Genomic DNA, 24,644 nt, shown 5'->3' on the forward strand with positions numbered 1-24,644 from the left:
TCTCTCATCGTTCATAGACAGAAAATGGGGGATTAAATCGGTTCTCTCATCGTTCATAGACAGAAAATGGGGGATTAAATCGGTTCTCTCTCATCGTTCATAGACAGAAAATGGGGGATTAAATCGGTTCTCTCATCGTTCATAGACAGAAAATGGGGGATTAAATCGGTTCTCTCTCATCGTTCATAGATAGAAAAATGGGGGATTAAATCGGTCTTACGGAAGGGTTTAAAGTCGCCCAGCACTCATGGGGGTGGGGGTTAAGAAGCAGGATGAGGGTAGGGCCGTGGTCCAGGAGGAGGAGGAGGAGGAGAAGCTGATGCAAAAACCAGCCAAGCCGACGACGTCAAGGCCAAAGACCGAGTGCATGGCGGTCCATCTGAGCCGCCGGGCCGTCCCCGGTCCACCCACCTCCCCCCCCGGGGGGTTCCTTACGGCTCTTGAGGGGGGGGGGGGGACGACGACGAGCGGTTGTTAGGCTGAGTGTAATGATTCTCCGTCAGGCATCGGAGGTGGTTAGGTGGTGTGAGTGGGTTGTTAAAGTACGACCAGCGCAGAGAAGTAAGCAAGGTATAGGCTCGTTATGGTGATTAGCCCTACCTGACTGGTAAGGGCTGTTAGTGGTGCTTAGTTCAACCCGACCTAGGTTCTATAATGGCCACTCACACCAGCGGACTAGGCTGTTCATGGTGGTTAGCGCAACTAGGCTAGGCTTTTACTGAGACAGGAACACACACACACACACACACACACACACACACACATACACACACACACACACACACACACACACACACTTGAGAGAGGAGAGAGTTTTGTGTAAGGATGGAGAGTTTGCAGTTGACTGAACAAGGAAACTGTGAGTGCCAGCAGTTCGCAGCTCATCAGTCCTACAAAGGAGAGGTACTCAACGTGAACTGCCGAGCTGTATATACGCCTGTATTCCCTTACGTCAGCATGGTTTGGCGGGGTCATTAATAGCGATTTTGTCCGGGTTGAAGAACCCAGGATGCGGAATTCGACCTTTTGTAGACAGGGAGAAGTATAAGTGATTTTAAGTGAGTGTTAAGTGTAGGTCTCTGGATCATTTATGCTGGCTTTTGTTGCTAAAGTAATCTCGCTAATACCTGCACTCGCTAAACTAGCGCGGAAGTCATAGAGCTTTGTGTATTGTATGGTTGTGATTTCACATGTTGTGTGTGTATGTATTGCAAGAGATCACAGCGGTGCGCGGGATCTAGTATATGTATATAACCAAGAGGAAAATGAAACACGATATGTTCCCAAGTGCACTTTCGTGTTGTGATCACATTGTCAGTGGAGATACAAGAATATATATATATATATATATATATATATATATATATATATATATATATATATATATATATATATATATATATATATATATATATATATATATATATTACAAAGAGATAGAGAGAGTTCATGCGTGTGTTACTTTAATTACAAACAAGCTTTTCATTTATGTTCTCTCGAGAGTTTGTTATCCATTGGAACGTGTCTTTGAGACGTATCAACATTGCACACGACATAGCCATTGATGCCATGAAGTGGTGCAGGGATAACATGCAAAGCCCTTGGACGCGCCAGAACACGCCAAGGTTCCCGCCACATTTCTAGCCAGCGAAACGGCTGATTCTGGCGAGATATTACGTTCTGTTATCAGTCGTTTTCTTTTTCGCTTTACTTCACTTTTGAGAATAAGTCGCCATTGCTTTCGATGTATTCTTTTATATCTTAGACTTCGCCATGTTGAGTGATATTGTCTCGCTGTTTGATTCTGAGAGATTACGAGATCAGACCTTGGCCCGGCGGTCCACAGAGACAAGTCTTACAGGTTATGACATATCCTATATTCATCATGGCAGATCTGTTATCTCTTCAGTCAAGCGTAGCAAATACAGAATTACACTTCCAGGTATGTTAGTCGATATATATATATATATATATATATATATATATATATATATATATATATATATATATATATATATATATATATATATATATATATATGATTCTACGAATGTAATTTCAACACTAGACCAAAATTCCATGTGTAAAACGTTCGATAAACGAATATAAAAGAGAAGTATGAATTATTGTGGGACTTATTGATTTACATTTATAGTTAACTAAATTGGAAGATTTGATCAAAGTTTTCGTAAAATTCGGACATGGGGAAAGCGGAGGTGACGTCATATTCTGATCACACTATTTTCTTCTTTTTCTTTTTTCTTTTTTTATTTTGATCATGAAAATATATTTTCACGCGTTTGATACACACAACAAAGCTCTGGTTACGACCCGGATGTAAGATTTGCGTCAAAACGACTTTGGTATTGGCTACGATGCATTGAAAGATAAATTATTGTGAAATGCGAGGTGGCAAGTCCTTGTTTCTTGATCCCGTGACGTCATAGACTTCCCAGGCACAATAGACTGGAAGAAAAAATTACGAAATGAGAAAGACATTAAGAGAGAAATGTCTCCATAGCTGGACCCTTCCGCCATGACTGGCAGTGTTGATCCATCCTTAGGGCACAAGGCCAGACTGGTGTGTATAGGGGTCATTTTTCTCGTCTGTGGCATAATAGTATTGACCTTTAACCTCTAAGTAAAGGCTTGTGTGTATGTTGCGTACTGATGACCTGTATTTCAGAGGTACAAAATGTCTTTATCTTACAGTGGGAACAGATACCATAGCTTTATCACAGACTAAACAACTCATAAACTATGATATTAAGAAATATGTCTCACGCCATTCACCGACAGTGAGTCTTCCCGCCAAAAAAACAAAAAAAAAGCGCACAAAAAAACAGCGGAAGTACTGGAAGCGCACGACTCATCTCGCAATTCATGTACGTCATTCACGACCCCGCATATTAACGTCACCACCAGAAGTTGGACACACGAACGACGGAGAAAATAACCATCGGAAGAATAACTTACCGACGTACGGAAGACGTACCAAATAACCATCCGGAGAGAATACGTTTATTAAGAAGTTGGTAAAGAAAACGGGTTTGTCAAGAGGAGCGCTGGCATCATGGAGAGTCAAGGACGGAGGAGGAAGCTGCCGACACATCTCGCCGCCATAGTTTCTCTCATCATCGTCATGCCTCACAAATTCACCGCTCAGGTAAGGTCAAGTTGATATTAGCCTTTAGCAAACTCAAGACTTATTAATAATGTTGTACAGGTTAGAGGAGGTTTACACGTTTTTATGAAGAAATGGATTCGACAATTTTTTTTTTTTTCTCTCGGGCTTTCCTGGGTTTTCCAGCTGATTTAATACTGTTCTCACGAACATCCAGGAGAGAGAGAGAGAGAGAGAGAGAGAGAGAGAGAGAGAGAGAGAGAGAGAGAGAGAGAGAGAGAGAGAGGTGTACCGTTACTTTGTCATGAAGAACGTCATATACGGTTATGTATATTTATCTACCAATGATAAGGATAATTGGATTATTTTGTGCTGATCATAACTTTTTACCCCCTATCCTGCGCAGCGAAGCCATAGCCATGGAAGACATCAGTAATGGGGAAAAAATACTATATATTTAACGTGTTAGATGGCTTCCATGTGACTTATTGTATCAAGAATGAACTTAACAATTGCTTGTATATATTTACGATATCCGTTTATATACTCCATGTATCTTCTTCCTCAGAATGTAATCCTAGTTCAATTCACAGGAAAAAGAAAATGGTTTGGTTAATTGTAATTTACTGATGACTGACGTGGTTAGGATGTTTGACCATCCGTGTGATGTGGTTAGGGATAGTTTCGAATGGCCTGAAGCTACGGTAGTTTGGGGTCATTGCATTACGGTTGGTTAGACAAGGATGTGGTTGATAAAGGATAGGTTCACTGTGGTTAGGTGTGGCTGAAGGTTGGTTACGCTTAGTGTGGTTAGGTTAGGTTGGCCCGAAGGTTACTTAAGTGTGTTTGGGAAGGGCTGAAGGTTGGTTACTTAAGGTTAAGTGTGGGTAAGACAAGTTCGGTTGAAGATAAATGGTTTACGGTGTTCGCTGTGGTTGAGTCTGGGCGAAGTGTGGATCCATGTCATAAGTTTTCGTCTGTGGTCAATTCCCATAGATTTATTATTATTATTATTATTATTATTATTATTATCCTAGGAAACTGGTCGTTGCGGTACCATACCACTGTACTTCCTAGGAAAGACACGCCGGCGGCGGGGGTCGACCCTCACACACACACACACACACACACACACACACCACCCCCTCAACATTCTCTCCCCCTTCCCCCCCCTCCTCCCCCTACCTGGATCTCCTTGGACGCCTCTTATTCTCTTTCAAGATTTTACTTTTTAACTTTTATTTTCGTCCTGTTGTATCTTAGTATATATTCCGTGCTTTTCATTATTATTATTGTTATTATTATTATTATTATTATTATTATTATTATTATTATTATTATTATTATTATTATTATTGTATGTGGGGAGAGGGGTGGAAAAGTCCTTTCCCACTTGCCTCTTGCGTGTCGTAGGAAACGACTAAGAGGGACAGGAGCGGGAGGAGGGAAATCCTCCCCTCCTGTATTAATAGTTTTCAAAAGAAGGAACAGAGGAAGGAGCCAAGCGAGGATTTTTCCCCTGTTAAGCCTCCCTCAGTCATCTGTTCATGATCTTACCTCAACAGTTTGAGAAATGGCGAATAAGTACGAGAAATTATCATTAATATTAGTAGTAGTTTAGTAGTAGTGGTAGTAGTAGTAGTAATAGTAGTAGTAGTAGTAGTAGTAGTAGTAGTAGTAGTATAGTGGTAGTAATAGTAGTAGTAGTAGTAGTAGTAGTAGTAGTAGTAGTAGTAGTAGTAGTAGTAGTAGTATAGTGGTAGTAATAGTAGTAGTAGTAGTAGTAGTAGTATAGTGGTAGTAGTAGTAGTAGTAGTAGTAGTAGTAGTAGTAGTAGTAGTAGTAGTATAGTGGTAGTAATAGTAGTAGTAGTAGAAGTAGTAGTAGTAGTATAGTGGTAGTAGTAGTAGTAGTAGTAGTAGTAGTAGTAGTAGTAGTATAGTGGTAGTAATAGTAGTAGTAGTAGAAGTAGTAGTAGTAGTAGTAGATATTGTTCATCTGCCCAGACAGCTTCTGGTAACAGGTTGAGGAACATCTTCCCAGCCATCCTATGGTTCATGACACACGGTCTTCCTCTTCCTGGAACAACACTGGCGGGTTTCGAACCTTCACCGGGTCCCACACGCGGGAGGTTTCTATCCCGGGTAGACACAAGGCCTTACTGTTATCGCAGACTGTTGCTCACGACGCCATGTTGGCCATCGGTAAACACCAGTTCGGGATTGTCTTCGGTGTAAAGGAACTTCCCCTACAATTATTATCATTATCATTATCATTATCACGTCATCATTCTTATGCACATTATTATTATTATTATTATTGTGGTTATTGTAAGGTTTTTGTCTGTTATGATTTATCATTTTAGTTTCATGGTTGTTATGAGATGTTTTCGGCAAAATGTTTGTTGTGTTTACGTAGTGCATGTTATTATATCTTGTTGATATTAGAATCTCGGTCGTTTTAATTATATCATCATCCAGTAGATGGGGGTCATTAGTGTAGTTTAATCACTGCATCTTATTGGTTACCTTTGGTAATTTATAGTAAATTTGGTAATGTTTATTACTACGTAACTACCGCTTATATTTTGTTTTTTGTAGTGTCCTTCAGATGTCTCACCTTATTACGTAAATTGATGCCAATTAAGACGGGTGATTAGACACCTACACACATGGGCCTCCGTGGTGTAGTGTTCAGCGCTAATGAACGTGAGCGATCACGTTCCCGTCCGGGGTTCCAACCAGCAAAGGTTCGAGTCCTTGGCGCGGCGTTCGGCCCACACCCAACCCAGGTCTTCATCCTCGAGTCTGCTCGATAAATGTGTACCTGGCTAAACCTAGGGTGTGTGTGTGTGTGTGTGTGTGTGTGTGTACGCTAACCACGCCAGTTATTCCAGCGTCAGGGAATTCAACTCAAGTTTGTATTTACAAATTTGTTTATCTTTTTTTTCTCTCACCTTCATCACTGCTGCCGCTCCTCACGTAATCCTCTTAACACCAAACGCGAATTTTTTTTATTTGTTTTTTAAACTGTTTATAACAGGTCACTAAACATTATCTTGACTTTTCTTATTTGTATATTTATTTTCGGCGTGGGAGGAGGAGTTGGTTCCCCTAACCTGCCTGTTCACTGAGGGGGAGAAGGTTAAGAGAAATCACATTCTTCGTTTTGGCCAGAAAATCCCGTAATTTAAAACGATTTTTTTTTCTCAGATCAATGTTTCTGCTATGTTGTTGTTTATTGTTTATTTCTTTTTTTAATTTCTTTATTCGTGACTTTGTTTCGTTGTATTCTATCTTTCTTTCTCTCCCACACACACGGGACTTCCCTCACAATAGGCAGTTTCTCTCCCCATTTTTCTTCGTATTTCTTTTTAATTCTGGGATGGTTTTCAGGTCTTCCTGGGTCGTGCTTGATAAAACATGACGTCATGTGCCCCCCAGGGGGAAGTGGGGGGGGGGGCTTCCTAGACCTGAGGGGGAAGGGGTGGGGGGGGGTTGGACCTGTGGTACGTGTCATCATCTCTCACAGGTGCCCCGTCACCCGTCTAGGACGCAGTGGGGCCATCCGTCAAGGGCCCCTGGGACGCCCCGTCACCCGTCTAGGACGCAGTGGGGCCACCCGTCAAGGACGCAGTGGGCCCACCCGTCTAGGACGCAGTGGGGCCACCCGTCAAGGACGCAGTGGGCCCACCCGTCTAGGACGCAGTGGGCCCACCCGTCAAGGACGCATTGGGCCCACCCGTCAAGGGCCCCTGGGACGCCCCGTCACCCGTCTAGGACGCCCCGTCACCCGTCAAGAGCCCCTGGGACGCCCCACTTCACCAATCACAAGGCAGCTCGTTGCCTCCTATGCAGGCGCAGGTTCCCCTCCATTGCTGGACAACCTCGGGCACGACCCGCTGAGCACGACGGTACGACCCCTGAGCACGACGGTACGACCCCTTGGCACGACGGTACGACCCCTGAGCACGACGGTACGACCCGCTGAGCACGACGGCACGACCCCAGGCACGACGGTACGACCCTTGAGCACGACGGTACAACCCTTGAGCACTACTGTACGACCCTTGAGCACGACGGTACAACCCTTGAGCACGACGGTACGACTCTTGAGCACGACGGTACGACCCCTGGGCATGATGGGGTGACCCCATGACCTGCCCCGTGAGAGGGGGTGGGTGTCGAATCAAGAGGCTAGGCCATCCTGCCCACCAAGGAGGGTTCGAACCCTGGGTGCCTGGAGATGGTGCGTTGAGTCAAGGTCGGTTGGTCATGGCAGGTGGTGGGAGGAGGCTTAGGTTGTGGGGGTGGGGTGGGAGGGAGGAAGGTGGCATCAGCTGGTCGAGTGGGGTCAGGCGAGACCAGCTGGAGGGCGGAAGGTCCTTCACAAGGATGTTTTGAGTGCCTTCCTCATGTTCGTGTGGCCTGTGATTGTGGAGAGAGACTCTCTCTCTCTCTCTCTCTCTCTCTCTCTCTCTCTCTCTGTTTAGACATTGATAATGTATTGAATATGATCAAAGAATGGCGGAAATTTACATAGGTAAAGAAATTGTTTATATATATATATATATATATATATATATATATATATATATATATATATATATATATATATATAAGTAATATGCGTTTAAGGTAACGTCTTGAGTGAACTATAAGCAGTGAACATTTGAAATAAGTCTGGCGTGAACTATGATTAGTGTACGTTTAAAATAACGTCTTGCGTGAAGTAGTGTTCACCCCCGGCATGATCAGCGCACTGTAGAACCTTCCTTTAGTTTCGTAACGTAAATCGCAAGTAATGTCAGCTCAGGAGGCGAGGGCCGCCACAACGCGCTGCCCAGGCGTAACCCTCCGTACCTGACTACACACTGAACCCTCGACCTCCCCCCCACGGCCGCCCAGCGTCGGGGCCATGCAGGAGCTAACCCACGCGAGATCGTATGGACAGTTTTCCCGGGAAACCAACGCAGGGACTTGACCCTTACGTCTTTTCCCTGGCTATGTGGCCCTACTCCATAGGGGACATAGAAGCAAGGACAGGACCAATAACCTTGTCTCTAAGGGCGTGACCCGCGCGCTCCTGAGTGTGTCTCACTTTCTAGAATGTCTCTTCCTAGTGTCTCATGCCATGGATGGAGATTGATCTAAGAAGAAAACACAATGTCTTGGGACATCTTGGATGTGAGATAGTTTAAACATTATCACTCACACAAGGGCGAGGGAAGATAAGACAGTCTAGTGCGATACTGATAACGTAACAGGCGGTTCCTCAAGATGAATTGGAGATGTATTTATCCTCCTTGTGGGAGGGAAAACACTGGGCGTGGTGTGGAGGGCGTCGCAAAGGTGAAGGGGTGACGGTACAAGGTGAGAGAGGGAGGGGCACCGCGTGGTACTGTGGTCATGTGCAGGTACAGAGGGTGGTGGTACAGTCAGCAGATCAGAGGAGATGGTACACCGTGTGCTCCAGCGGGGGTAAGAACTGCGGGTACAGCGAGGTAGGGTGTGGCACGGGATGTGGGGCGTGAGGGAAGGACGTAGGGTGGCAAGTAAGGTGCAGGGTGAGAAATAAGGTACAGGGTGGTGAGAAATAGGGTGCAGGGGAGGGTGGCGAATAAGGCGCAGGGGCGGTCGTGGTAACGGCGAGACAAATCGAGTTGTAACGGCATCTAAGCGACCGACCCCCCCCCCCTTCCCCCATATCTTACAAGGAAATAGGCAAGTGTATGTTACCCCAAGTGTTTCTCTTCTCACGTATGCTTATGTTATTCAGATCTATACACTATATTCATAGGTAGATTCTAAGATGATAACGAAAATGATTATGTGATTATTTAAGATTTGGAAAGACGAGTTGATGTGAGAAATTTAAGGTCTTGCGAGCGTAGCTTCGTTCAGAGATGCGTATAATTTTTAATGTTACTTAATTTATGCTTACGTATCATTAATTCGAGATTATAGGCTTTATTATAAGAGTTTAATCAGAAAATATGGTGGTTATTATTATTATAGACCAAAGAGGCAAGGAAGATTATATTAAAGGTTAGTGGGAATGACGGTGTATAGAGACTCACTGTTGCCACCTCGGTGGCCACACCCTATACTACAGATGGCGTTTTTATTGTTATGGCTTTTTTCACTGTGAATTTTATCGTCTTCTCTTTCGTCTCTATTACCGACTTAGAGTACAATAAAGGTATATGAGACTGGAATAATGTTCCCGATTGATTCTGTTTAGGTTATGCGAATATGATGCTTAGTGTCAAAGTATATTTATATGGACTACGTGCACTAGAATGCTTACCCTTCCCCCAGCCATCACTGGCGGATTTCAAAATCATATAAAAATGTCTTCTGAGTTTTGGTTACCCCCAGGGTAAACCACTGCTAGTTATATATTTGTACCTCTAAGACACTACAGACTCTCTGTCGTCTTCTGATATTTTACAGACGCAATCCCTGGGTTTTCTTTTCTCGAGTTATTTGATGTTTATTCTCCGTATATGATTGCTTTACCTGGGACGTGTGTGTATATATATTGTAGAAGATGGTATCCACGTTGACCGCCGGGTACGCATTGTTGGTCATTTTTTTTTCTTGTCGTCCTTTGTGTGGGAGATGCGCCTTGCCTCGCCAGTGCATCCCTCTCGTGGTTCTCTCCTACCTTTATCCTCTCACACTACTCTCCTCCCAGAGGCACTGCTCCTCCGCGCACACACACACACACACACACACACACACACACACACACACATCACAGCATCGCAAGTCTACAGTAGAGCAACACATGTCAGCACAACAGGTCAACACAAGACACTACAAGCAACACAACAAGTCAACACAAGACACTACAAGTAACACAACAGGTCAACACAAGACACTACAAGTAACACAACAGGTCAACACAAGACAGTACAGGCAACACAACAGGTCAACACAAGACAGTACAAGCAGCACAACAGGTCAACGCAAGACATTACAAGCAACACAACAGGTCAACACAAGACAGTACAAGGAACACAACAGGTCAACACAAGACAGTACAAGGAACACAACAGGTCAACACAAGACAGTACAAGGAACACAACAGGTCGGCACAACCCAAAGATAGGCCATCACAAAGCACCACCGGAAACACCACATCATGACACAGCCCAGCAACACAAAAACAGACCAGAGCGCCACTGCAGCAACACAACAGGACAAGACAACACAGCAACACTGGCGTAGGGCGGGCAACGGGGCGGTGGACCTGGGGTGAGTGAACTGAGGTGGGGGAGGCTAGGCTACTGCTGGCCCCGCCCCGCCCCAGGTGGCCTCCCATGCCCTCGCTACAGCTGTATAGACGCACACACACATATGCACAGATAGATGAGTATATAAGTAGATAGATAGAGAAGCAGAGAGATAGATAGAGATACAGGATAGAAAGTTGGATGAACGCGGATGATGATATAGCAAAATAGATAAGTAGATGTGTAAAGACGTTGGTAGAATACGTAGATATGTGTATAGACGAATGCATCCGTAAAGTATATATAAGTAGCAGATAAGTAGATAGAGTAGATTATTAAGTACCCGGTCCAGCCCGGCGCTTGACCGCTGTAGTGGATGGTAAAAGATTTTTGCCTTAGGGTTTTTCCGATAATTCCCTCCCCTCCCTCCACCCTCCACCCCCCCAAACCCGCCACCAGACCCCCCCCTAATCCTCTCCCTCTGCCCACCAGGTTTGTGGCAACGGTGGGTGTTGGGGGGTGGGGGGGGTGGGTTGAGTGTTGCATCGCGTTGCTTGGGCGTATGTCGCCGTACTTGGCCCAGGGGCGGGGAGGCGTGGGTGCCCAGCGTAGCGTGCGGTACGTCGCTGGGGGGAGGAGGGGGGTAGGGTGGTTCATGACGCTCTGGAATCGGCCGTTGCCTGACATGTGCACAGCTTCAGTGAACCATACCACCTCCCCATCACCTGGTCTGGTCTCGTTGTTTACCAGTGTGTTGTCTCGTGTCTGCATTATCATGATTATCATTATCATTATCATCATCATCATTATCATCATTATCATCATCCTCATCATTATTATTATCATTATTATCATCATTATCATCATTATCATCATCCTCATCATCATCATTATTATCATTATTATCATTATTATCATTATCATCATTATCATCATCCTTATCATCATCATTATTATCATTATTATCATTATCATCATTATCAACATCATAATCATCATTAGCATCATCATTATCATCATTATTATCATTATTATCATTATCATCATTATCAACATCATAATCATCATTAGCATCATCATTATCATCATTATTATCATTATTATCATCATTATCATCATTATCAACATCATAATCATCATTATCATCATCATCATCTTCATATATCAACTTTCCTGGTGCTGGATTTCTCGTTAGCTTCATCATATCTCGCCTCTTTCAAAATCTTCCTCGACCGTTCGACCTTAGGGGAATCTCCCTGCCCCTCCGTGTGTGTGTCTGCTCTTCCATCTGCGTTGTACATCTTGCATAGTTACCCCATCTGAACCTTGTGATTGAGGAGGTTTCGTCTCCTGCTGCAGGGCGCGTTACGACCCGAGTGACCACAGAGGCCGGCGGCATTTGCGTATTTAAACATTTCCTGTTGCGCGAGTTGTCAGGAAGTGTTTTAACGCGTCGGTATTTATATTCGCGACGCGAGACGTTGTGTTGTCGATTGTGGTTGACCTGGACTTGGTTCAGATGTATGTGTCTGTTTATCTTAAAAGATGTTACTAGCCATGTTGATTTTTGTTGATTGATGTTGTTAAAGTTGACAGGAAGTGAAGGAATTTGATACAAGAGTTGCCAGTTTTCCCTTTCAGTGCCCATAATTTGGTCCTGGCGTTGCCAGGTAGTCCTTTCTGTGTCGGTATTTGTATGAGTGGATTATTAGATAACCAATCTGAGTGCGCTCATGTGATCTTCAAGATTGGAATAATGTTACCATAAACAGGTATGGATTAGAATGAAGGTAAATGGACGAGGAGATGAATTTGCTTTCACATGAGAAGCGTCTATGATGGTTCATTCCAGGGGAACGCGGAGGCGACATGTTTCCATGGTGGGAGCAGGACTGGAGTGTCGGGACAATAATATACCTTCATGATCACAGAGCCATTACCTTCACGTAGTTCGAAACTTCCGAACGGGCTGGCTGTGGCCATTCTGGTCCAGTAAACAGGAAACAAAGATATGAAAGCTAAATAACTAGAAAATATGGCGTAAGCAATGTTCGAATTCAGTATTTAGAAAAAAATAGGTTTACTTTTTGGGGAAAGTGTTGTAGTCATGATGGCTAGAGCGAGCCATTTGGGATGGTCTACCGTGAATATGCAGGAAACAGGTGACAGATTATAGCAGGCGAGGTTCCTGGGCTAAATATAGAAAGCAGTATAAGTTAGGCTGCGTTGCCAAATCATTATATTATCATATCACACGAGTGTTCCATTACACACAGGAAGGAAACGAATTCGTAAATCAAAAAAAAAAAAAAAAAAGGAATTTTCAAGTTTTCGTTCCAGTGATTTAGTATATGTATTTGTGTTTCCGTTAATGTGTTTATTGGTGGTGGATAGGCGCCAGGAGGCCCGTTGACCACACACATACAGTGCGGGAAATGTATGTCACATATGTAAGTCCAGGTGACTGAAGGGCTGGCTTTGCAGAATCGCCATATTTGATGATTATATTTTGTTAGAGTTACGTGCTTCAGGGCCGTGCCGTCGTGCTCATGTGCCGTACCGACGTGCTTCAAGGGCCTTAGTAACGTCTTGCTTGGGGGATTTAACTGACACACACACACACACACACACACACACACAAGGAGAATAACAGTTGATTTTTCTATTTTCTTTTCATTCTTTCCTTCCGTTGTCTGTACCCCTGAGTGTTCTTATTTTTCCTGTTCCTCTTAAATAGAAAAATAAGAACTGACGTATATTGGGAAAGAAAACTGGAATGATGTATTTCCTCGTTTTGACCCGTGTCAGTCATTTGTGAACCAACAGTCAGTTATATGTTTATTCTTGTGGTTAACCAGTTAAGGGGAAACACACACACACACACACACACACACACACACACACACACACACACACACACACATATATATATATATATATATATATATATATATATATATATATATATATATATATATATATGCTTTGTCACATATACACGGATGACCTGCTGCTGACCTGTGGGACGTCTTTACATGTGACCTGGTTCTGACCTGATCTTTACGAATTCTTGACCCGTGACCGGGTGTTGACCTAGTTCGTGGGATACCTCTATTTCCCCCCCAGCCTGCTTGCAGAGAAAGGCAAGGTCGTCTTTCTTACACTCCATCACACCAAGACGTCTCTCATTCCCTATTTCTCAGCAAGAAGGAGACTCACTCCCTCCCTCCTTCCCTCCCGCTCGCACACCAAGGAACATCACCTTCCATCTCTCTAATACAACCGACTCTGCCCAGCCTTTACCACTGTAATACAGCCGTCTCACAATACAGCTGTAATACAACCGTCTCCAGTACAGCTGTAATACAACCGTCTCCAGTACAGCTGTAATACAACAGTCTCCAGTACAGCTGTAATACAACCGTCTCCAGTACAGCTGTAATACAACCGTCTCTCGGAACAACTGTGTCCTTGCCACTGGGATACATTCGTCTCACAATACAGCTATAATACAACCGTCTTTCTACAACCCTACAGTACAGCGTCCTCCGCAGCCCAGATACAGTTATGACTTTCACAACATCTTCAGGCTAACGGGAATATACTCTCACCAGTTCCTCGTTGCCCTCAGTTCTCTTGCGGAGAAAGATCAATATTGTTGGTATAGACCGACTGGTCTATGATGATAGCTTTGTGTGAGAGAGAATTTAACGTGTTATTGTGATCGTGATGGTGGCTGCCATCATATTATTGTGCCATATTGCCTATCCCGCCTTGGCGAGGTAGCGTCTGGAACAGACGACCCATGCCCCCCCTCCTAAGCACACACCTGCCCTTTATCCCTGGAACTTGTGAAGCTAATACCACGTACCGTCTGCACGGTTCTCGCGTACCGTAGGTTCAGAACCACAGCTTTGTGGGTATGCTACGTGTACCATCAGGCAGGAACCACAGCTCCTGGTGGGGTACGGTACGTGGACTATTGGTTACAAATAGGGGCTGGACGGGTACCCGACAGACACCTTTTTCGCCTTATCACAGACGGGTAAGACCCGTCAGGCCACGCCCAAGGTCACTGCCGATGTAGCTGCGATGACCTCTGACCTCTAAAAGAGATGAGAGGTGCTTAGTGCGCCCGTGACCTTCAGTTGTTTTGAGGTGGAGGGCCAGCTGGGTTTTCACGGGTCAGCTGATGTTTGTTTACCAAATCAGCTGAGCCGATGCTGGAGTCAGCTGATGTTTGTTTACCTAATCAGCTGAGCCGAAGCCGGGGTCAGCTGATGTTTTGCTTACGTCCATCAGGAGAGACAGTGTTAATCATAAAATGATTGATGATCAATAGATTAACAGATTATTATGATAAGTTCGCTCTTTTATACTAATTTCATTATTCCTTCTCCCTTTATAAAACTGAGTACGTGGTTTATCCACATAGATATCATACGGTCTTATAAACGCAGTCCCGAGAAACATGGACATTTTTTTTTTTAGACATGAGAGATAGAAATGTAATTCTAAGACTTTGAGTATCCATTGAACAATGAACTATAGAGAGGAAACACGCCTTGTGACAAGGCCCTTGGTGAAGTAGAAATCCTTCCCTCCTCTTTCCTCATTCCTGTGACCTTTTTACCTTTTAAGAGTCGGGTCTACAAATGCCTCAGGACCTCCGATTAAGTTCCTCTTTGTTTCTCTCGTACCCTCTTTTCTTATGGTCTGAGGTGGCCATGAAGGGAGGCGGGAGGGTTGGGTCATGTTTTGCCCGTGCCATTGTCAGTCGTCGTAATAAAAAGAACGATTTGTTAGAAAGATCATGAGTTATACGTTCCAGATTGGCTTTTGGATCCAACACGATAAGGATCGCCGAGGAAGGGAGGCGGGTCGTCACAGGTGTTCCAGACGGGTGTTACGGTCTGGACTGTTACTTACCTGGCCTGACCTTGCCAGGAACAGGAACTCACACTACATACTTACCGCCTGAGTGCTTCTCCCAGGAGAGGTCACATATGTGGAAAGATTACGTCGTGAACCTGAACCTCGCGTGTCGAGTTATGATCAGCGATTGTTCTCGTTTCGGTGAACAGTATCGGCATGTCGTGTGTATACTCCTCTGTCTCTCTCTATATGTCTCTTTCTCTCGCTATCTCTCAGAATATGATGGAGGGAGACAGAGCAAGGATGACACTGAGGTCTCCGGACCAAGATACAAGCAGTCTCAGGGAGGAACCTACATTAAGACAAAGCTCACGTCTCTCTCTAGGACGTCTCAGGCCACCAGCATGAGTGAACGTTGGAGGGGTCATTTGACTCCCCACTTGAGGTGATGTTTGCGGGGCTCATGAGGAATCTGTGGCGAGCGAGGGAGGCGTCTCCTGATGTACCCAGCTGCTACGAGGTGGGAAGCAAGATCGAGTGACAGGATGGTATTGGCCAAGAGGTTGGGGCTGTATACCGCTGGGTGAACCAGGAAGCAAACGCAGGAAGATTTTGAGGAAGAGGAACTACTTAAGTGGGAGGAATGACTGGGGCTCAGGAGGAAGAAGTGTGGTATTATAAGTCTTACGGACCTGGGCGGTGGCGTCAGCAACTGTTAAGGATTCATTGCTTTAGGAAAGGATTGCGTGTCGCTATTAGTACATTCTGGCTGGCCAAAGACGCACGCAACTGTCACTTACACAAGACTCGTACAAGGGGAAAGAAGCTGGCGGATCTTCAGGTAGGAATGACAGTAAAGGGGGTCGTCGGTAACGACCTAGTGGAACCTGTTTCAGCCTTCCTCACACTGGGCGTCCTGCAGGCCCCACTCCTGGGTCCGACGATGTTTCTGAGCACTGTAACTCATCACGGTAAACTCGTCTTACACTTCAATATATTCTCAAAAAACAACAACGACAGTATTTGGGGTATGGAGGGAGCCTCGAAAGAGCTTAGACGGGTCGGTGCCTTGATCGGAAGTTGAACTAATGAACGTCAGACCAAGCGCCGCATACACGGGTCATGGTAAAAACTCGGCCAGAGTTTGGACTGTAAGCCATAGGAAGTGTGTGTGTGTGTGTGGCACAGGAAACACCTGGGTGACGCTGCCAGTGACTGTTTGACGTCCTCCTCATCCAGACCCCCACCAGGAGACACCCCCACTATGAGGGTAATGACGGAGCTAAGTTTCGATACTGCATTCCAAATTTCCCTACCAGCGTTCGAGGGTAGAAACCTACAGAAAGTACATCGAGAAAACAAGATCAACAAGTGTATCGTAAGGTTGTTTATGTCTCGGTTGATGCCCTTGCGGAGAATGGTGTGACCCTTGTGTGTCAAGGTCCGGGTCTTTGACCTATCCATGAAGGGTCGGGTCAAAGGGCTGTCACACGACGTGCTCAGGGGGGGCCTTACCCAACGTGTTCAAGGACTGAGGACTTTGCACCTAACAGGATTCGAACTTGTGTGGGCTCGACACAGAGATGCCCCTAAATGTCATAGTTTATAATTATTATTATTGTTATAATTATTATTATTATTATTATTATTATTATTATTATTATCATTATTATTATTATTATTATTATTATTATTATTATTATTATTATTATTATTATTATTATTGTTATCATTTTTATTATTACTATCATTGTTATTATTATCATCATTATTATCATTATTATTATTATCATTATTATTATCATTATTATCATTATTATTAGTAGTAGTATTTGATGACAAGCGATGGGCGCGGGCCATTTCCAGTGACGGTCGGATGTATGTCTTAAAGAATAGATTTATTTTTTGTGTGTATTTATGTTTTATGTGATATACACAAAAAGTGAACTGAAATAAAACGAGTAGTTATTGTGGATTGTAAATTAATTATTATGGTTTAGTATGGCATATAACTCTGATTTTCATCATAATACTACACACTTTAGATTTTGATATCTATTCGTTATTTTTTAGTGATTTATTTAGAATATGAATTATACGATATTTTTCCGCTGTGGTTAGATTGAATTTCAAAGTTCATTTGATGTAAGAGCTATTATACGATGTGAGTATAAAGTTTATTGTTTTTTTTTTTCTCTCTTTACAGTTGTCTTTTAGCATGTTAGTGAGGAGTGTTGGTTGTATGTCATCCTTCTACCACTTGTTGTCGATAACTGTTTATTTAACCTGGCTGGACCCGTCAGTGTTGCCAGACCCCGTCTGAACGTGGCGGTTACGTCTTGGACTGGAAGAGGGGTCGCCCACTACCGGATTTTCTTATATATATATTTTTTTTACTCTTACGTTGTTGTCTTGTCACTGACCTGAAGGTCTACTATGTTTTTTAAATGCTAAGTATTTGTGTGTGTGTGTGTGTGTGTGTGTGTGTGTGTGTGTGTGTGTGTGTGTGTGTGTGTGTTTGTTTGTTTGTTTGTTTGTGACCTTGTGTAGTAGTGTGTTTGTCTATTGACTAAATAGACGGCAGTGTTCCCTCTCCATCTCTTCCTCTGGGATGACAATATGTAAGACTCCTAGTGGCCGTGTGAGGCAGCCTCGCCTCAAGCAACCAGGGACGTGAACCCAGGTTCACCTCCCTGGTGATGGTTTCTTCGTACCAGGATCTAGGCTTCCAAGTTCAACGTCGGGATCTTCACCATCCTGTTACCAAAAACGCCCCTGTTACTAAACGCCCCCCGTTGCCTAACGCCCCTGTTACTGAACGCCCCGTTACCAAACGCCCCTGTTACTGAACGCCCCGTTACCTAACGCCCCGTTACCCGTTACAGCCTATGGGTAAGACAGAGAACCGTTTTCTTTCTTCAGTAGTTCTGGCGTCGATGTTGAGAGTGAGCTTGAGGAATTTTTCCTTGAACTTTGTTGACCTAAAGTGATGGTGTCCCAGAGGATGTTGTCGTTTGGTTTTTCTTAGCCCTTTACTTCTTTTTATTTTTAAGATGGATTTGTCGTGCTCAAGTGATCGTAAGCGCTGGATTTGTCGTGCTCAAGTGATCGTAAGCGCTGGATTTGTCGTGCTCAAGTGATCGTAAGCCCTGGATTTGTCGTGCTCAAGTGATCGTAAGCGCTGGATTTGTCGTGCTCAAGTGATCGTAAGCGCTGGATTTGTCGTGCTCAAGTGATCGTAAGCGCTGGATTTGTTGATAACACGCTGATGATTTAATGGTTTAGACAGAGCTAGAGTCTCGAATCGGACTGGACCAGAAGAGGTCGTTGTACATACATGAAGTCATGTATTCATGATGTCAAGCTACTGAACTCATGGGTTTGAATAACCTTGTTAAAGGGTTTATTTCCACGGTTAGCTCATCGTACATAGGGAATCATTTCATTGGAAATGTTGTGGTCAGAATTGTGCTTCGTGTGTTTAAGTCTTTGATAGCCATACCACTGTAGGGATAACTGTTCTCTAGGAGGTGAATGCTAGGAAGAAGGTAGTGGCGAACCTGAATATTGTTTTCCAAGCCTTGGGTGCTCAGAAGACATCTTATTGCCAAGGTTAAATCATCTCTCGTATGGTATTAAAACTGTTCAAAAGTCGTCATGTTCAAAAGCGTCGACTGCCCAGAAATCGACATCCATGTAACGCACTGTTCCTCACGCCTGTCTCTTGCTCAGAATTCGTCTCATTATGATGGTACTGGTCACATCGTCACCTCCAAGCATGAGATGTTTAAAAAGTTGTCTGGTATCAGATTTAACTCATCGCTGTTAAGGCCGGAATCATCGTGAGGCTAAATGCCACTCGGCGCGACAAGTTGTGCGGGAGGCCCGGCAGCGCATCCCGGGCCGCGCTGGCTGACGTTCAGGGACACCCGGGTCTTGCGTCACTGTCCCAAGGTGAGTTTTCTTTCTTATTATTGGTGATGATGATGCTTGAATGCCGTGGCCAAGAGGCAACACACATCCCCGGATCTGCTCTGAAATTACGGGACAGGTTCGAACCTCCGCCGGCAGATCATCACAAGCGAGAGGCATCTTGAGCTTATCTTCAGTTTAGGAATATATTTCAAATTTTATCAAGATTTTCCCTTAATTTTCCCCCGACTGGAAGGCATGTAACGTGGGATGCAGGCACGTGGAGGGATGCAGGAAGTATAACTGTGCCTCTGAGACCCGCTCATGCGGTGAGCGCTACGCGTTTAGTCCAATGTGATGGCAAATCCTTGACGCTTGTATCTGTTGGTTGGCAGCCACCCACCACTGAGGTGGAGCCCGGCCGGGTATCGGGATAGTGAGTGGCGGAGGTACGGTGATCCAGCACTTTGGAGGTTGTCAAATTCCCATCCCAGACCCATGCTGCTGCATATTCTATCTGCATTACATACACGTAAGGATGCCGGGCATTTAGTCCACGAATATCGTATATACTCGTGTATAGTTCAAGTTTTTGAGACCAAATTTTTAGGCCAAAAATTAGATGGGGTCGACCTATACATGGGCAATAGCTTCGTTAGGTTGAAATCGGTGCATGATGGGAAGGTCTCAGAGCAACATTTAACCTCAGACGTGTGCAGCTGAACTTGGCCGTCCAGTTGGCAGAGAGGTGCGCAAAAAAAATCCGCCACTGTACCACGAAGTCCTTGTCGTCTGCTATGCATCATTTCCCGGGCGTTACATCCATCACGTCACGCCGGCCGTCACAAAGTACAGGGTCTCACCCTCGAGGTTATGTTAGACGTGACGTGAAGCGTCTGCATCCTTCGTGTATACCCAGCCTTATCTCGTGCTAGGAGAAGGAATAAGATGGTGATTTGATTCCAGATTTCGTCAGTGCGAGAAGTGTGAACAAAGTAGAATCTTGTATCAGAATATCTTTCCCTTTATTTAAAATGTGAACAAAGTAAAATCTTGTATCAGAATATCTTTCCCTTTATCTAAACTGAAGTTATATATGTTTGGTATATTGCTGGATGTGTTGATGTAGGAGCGGAGGAGTAAGGTATTGAAATGTGTATTTCTTCTATTCGCTTTTCATGCGTACCCTCAAGAGAAGCATCCTAGTGGCAGTTGTGAATCAGCCTAGCCACAAGTTTTTAAGTCCACGAGCCAATGGTTGCACGCCATCCACAAGGCGTGCCATAGGTTGACTTGACGTATCCACAGAACGAAGGAAAATGAAATCGATTCGCATAGTATGTATGAACCACATTCTCCCATGCGAAGTGGCATGTTAACATAGGCTGGTGAAGGAAGTGGTGTGTTACGGTGTAGGTCGTCATTCAGCCGAGAAAGGTCCTTCCATATCCTGTGTGTGTGTCTGTGTGTGTGTGTGTGTAGGTTGGAGAAACGTGTTCACACACACAGGCACGAGAGGATCTGTCTACCCAGGTGGGTTCGACCTGTGAACTTGGACATGATCAGTTCGACTCGTGTTGTGTCGGTAGGGCTGAAAAGCATGAACGTGAGACAAAATTCCTAATTTGTCTATAAACCTTCACTTATTTCCATGGAAATATGAAGTAAATATATATTGTATTATTACTGTTTAGAAAGCACTGTATTATAACGTCGCTGGCGATCGAGGAAATACAGTGAGTAAAACATGCTACTGATGTGAGACCATACCAATAGGCATTTCTCAGAATACTTCGACCGTGGTGTCATAATATTCATTCAAAAGGTGGTAAGATATTTTTTTTTATGCGTACCTCTTGACTTTTTTTGTTTAAGAAAAAAATCATGACATTTTATTTTGTAATTTCCCTCCATAAAAAAAAGAATTCATACCAAACTTTACTAATGGAAGAAGAAAGAATTCAGTTAGGTTGATATAAATTTTCCCTGGTGGTTTATCCTTGGATTTGGAAGTTATGTGGTATAGAAGGACACATAAGTTGTGGAGAAAGAGAGTTAGAGAGGAAGTGGAAAGTGAGTGTGGTTCTGGCGAATGATAGAAGCAGTCAGTACTAACGGTAAATGTTTACGACTGGGGAAATCTTTATGTGAGATTAAGTCAACCTGTTGTATGTTGTTGATCTCAAATGTGGATGATATTGGCATTACTGGGAACCAAGATGGCCTCAACCAATCAGAGACGAAGATACTGTGAATGATATTGGCATTACTGGGAACCAAGATGGCCTCAACCAATCAGAGACGAAGATACTGAATGATATTGGCATTACTGGAAACCAAGATGGCCTCAACCAATCGGAGACGAAGATACTGTGAATGACATTGGCATTACTGGGAACCAAGATGGCCTCAACCAATCAGAGACGAAGATACTGTGGCTGATATTGGCATTACTGGGAACCAAGATGGCCACAACCAATCAGAGACGAAGATACATGCTGATAAACCAATGATCACTGAGTTTATGAAACCATCCAGTCACCGAGGAGCTAACATGCCTGCCAAAAGTATGTTAGCATCACATATCACCATAGTTTAAGTTGGCCGTAGGACAGAATTGCCTTAAGATTAACGACCGGAAGACAGAGGAAAGGGCCCAAGTAAGTCATGCCCAGAATCACACACTATCCTCTACGGTTGGGAGGAAGGGAGTCAACCAGGGAGGAACATGACCATGGGATGTGTGAAGGCCAAGCGGTATTGTGTTGACGGAAGACGCGAGTGTTTCCACGCGCATCCAGGCTTCGTAAATTGGCATATGTTTACACGCATAGGAAAAGAGAGAGAGAAAAAAATTGGTTATGTAAGCGAACAGAATGATTAATTACTGACAGTTCACGTAGAGAAGGTCTATAATCTTTTAATCATGTTTGATCTCAAGGACAAAATGTTCCATTTTATTTCACGATTGGTGATCATATCTCGTTGTTTTGGCGGCCTTTTATATGACCCTTTTTTGGCGGCCTTTTGTTTTTGTTTTGGCGGCCTTTTACATGACCATTCATTGGCTAGGCTACATGACGCAAACATGTGACTTATGTCGGTATGGTTGTGAAGCTGATGTGTATATATGTCCCCCGCTCTGTGTCTCGGTGATGACTGTTGGTTTTTGAATAGCAAAAGATTAAACAGCTTTTAAGAAGCAGTGGATGTCATGGGGAGGGACGGGTATGTGGAAGATCTGCTGTTATGATTTGTTCTTACCTTGTGTTAAAGTAATCTTTCATGGCTTTCAGTTATATTTGTCCTAAATTTCCTTTTAAGAAAAGCGACACTTGCCAATCAGGGCCTTTCCGGTCAGGATAGATCACTATTGTAGTCATGATTTTGTTAATACTTCATTATCGACCTAATGGTTTGATGATGTTTTTCTTTTCATAAAATAAATGATAATGATTCTTTGCTTATGGTGTCAGGTTTCAGATACGATTATAAATGCGAAGCATCATCATCCTGAAACATCATTACTAGGAGTAAAAAAAAAGAAATATGTCCTACGTATAATAGGATGCGAAAAATATATTGACATATTAGGATTTGTAAAGTTCCAATTAAGGATACCTGGGGGGGATTCCTGTGATAATCCTTCACTGTGTGATGATATTAATTAGTTTATTCTGTTGACAGGTGATTAGTAATTAGAGTCGTACTAGTAAGTTGATTACTTAATTCACACCTCCTGGTACACCCATGATTACATATCCTTTCCCCCCTGACGCTCTCTCTCTCTCTCTCTCTCTCTCTCTCTCTCTCTCTCTCTCTCTCTCTCTCTCTCTCTCTCTCTACAATTTCTTACGCTGGTTAACGCCTTCTTTGCTTCTTCCTTCCCCCTAGGGCGTGTCGGATCCCCGGTGCTTGGCGCCCTTCGGCAACTTCCCGGACGCCTTGCACTGCGACCGCTACATCTCATGCTGGGGTGGACGGGGCTTCTCCCAGCGTTGTGGCCCCAGCCTGGTCTTCAACCCTGAGTCTAAGTCATGTCAGTCCGGCAACACCTGCCCAAGTAAGTACTAGGCGCTAACCAGTTCATGTCGGCCTGGTAACGCCTGCTTTGGTAACAAAACTGTCACAAGAGTCAAGTTAAGATAACAACACTTTTTCCCTAGTTACAGAATCACCATCTTTTTTTTTTAACTTCACAAATATCGATTCAGCGAGTCACAAGCCTTTCCCCTCCCCTTATACCCAAGACATGACTTCGATGTCTCATTTCTTGACTTGTGGTACAACCCAGCGGACGTGGCTGGTTTCCTGAGAGCTGGGGGAAATCCTCCCCTCCAGTTTTTTATTTTTTATTTTTCCAGAATTGGGAACAGAGAAGGGGGCCAAGTGAGAATTTTCCCACTATGGTTCATTCCTCTTGTTCTTAACGCTACCTCGCTAACGCGGGAAATGGCGAATATGTGGGAAAAAAGAATACACACACACACACACACACACACACACACACACACATATATATATATATATATATATATATATATATATATATATATATATATATATATATATATATATATATATATATCTTTCTTTCAAACTATTCGCCATTTCCCGCATTAGCGAGGTAGCGTTAAGAACAGAGGACTGGGCCTTTGAGGGAATACCCTCACCTGGCCCAATTCTCTGTTCCTTCTTTTGGAAAATTAAAAAAAAACGAGAGGGGAGGATTTCCAGCCCCCCGCTCCCTCCCCTTTTAGTCGCCTTCTACGACACGCCGGGAATACGGGGGAAGTATTCTTTCTCCCCTATCCCCAGGGATAATATATATATATATATATATATATATATATATATATATATATATATATATATATATATATATATATATATATTGTAAGGTTGCAGCGTATGGGAAGTACTACATCAGCTGCTGATTGGAGCGCAGGGGAAGTACTGCAGCAGTAGTAGGTGATTTGGAGAAGACTGTGTGGGTCCCGTGTGAGGTCTTCCGCTCGCCTGGGCCAGTCCTTGACCCGCCCACCCCGCCGTTGTGGCGGGCACCCCACACTTGGGGCCCCACCCCTCCTCCTCCTCTTCCTCATCCGACACTCCTCATCCCTCTCCGCGTATGCCATTCTTCCTCATCCTTCCTCATTCCTCCTCATACTTCCACATTTTCTATTGATTCCAAACTTTCCCACTTCGATGTGATATCCTTTTTTTTTTCCTCTCCTTTTTTTTTCGGCCTGTACTTCCTTCCCATTTTTCTTTTCATACCTCGTTTTCTTCTTGTGGTTCTTCTTCCCGTCCCTTCCACGTTTCTTCCTCTTTCGTACATCATCATGTTTATCCATTCCATCCAGCATCCTTTTCTCCCTCTTCTCATATCCACATATTAACAGCCTTTTTTTTTTTACTCCTTTTTCTGTCTTCTATCTCTCTCTTTCTCCCATATAACCTGCATCTCTCATCTCCCATGCGAGGCTTCAG

At 44.0% G+C, this 24,644-nt stretch overlaps 1 protein-coding gene across 2 annotated transcripts in view; it reads left to right on the top strand.

The window, feature by feature from the left end:
• The first annotated feature begins 2,940 nt into the window (after nucleotides 1-2,940).
• The window catches only part of LOC139765554 (uncharacterized), an 85,300-nt gene continuing 63,596 nt past the window's right edge, over nucleotides 2,941-24,644 (top strand). For both annotated transcript variants that reach the window (XM_071693103.1, XM_071693104.1), the window contains exons 1-2: nucleotides 2,941-3,166; nucleotides 23,046-23,214. In XM_071693103.1, coding sequence (XP_071549204.1) covers nucleotides 3,074-3,166; nucleotides 23,046-23,214 — 262 coding nt within the window. In that variant the 5' untranslated portion in view covers nucleotides 2,941-3,073. The remainder of the gene's footprint in view (nucleotides 3,167-23,045; nucleotides 23,215-24,644) is intronic.

Source organism: Panulirus ornatus, chromosome 55 (genome assembly GCF_036320965.1).
Source record: "Panulirus ornatus isolate Po-2019 chromosome 55, ASM3632096v1, whole genome shotgun sequence".
Taxonomy (NCBI): domain Eukaryota; kingdom Metazoa; phylum Arthropoda; class Malacostraca; order Decapoda; family Palinuridae; genus Panulirus; species Panulirus ornatus.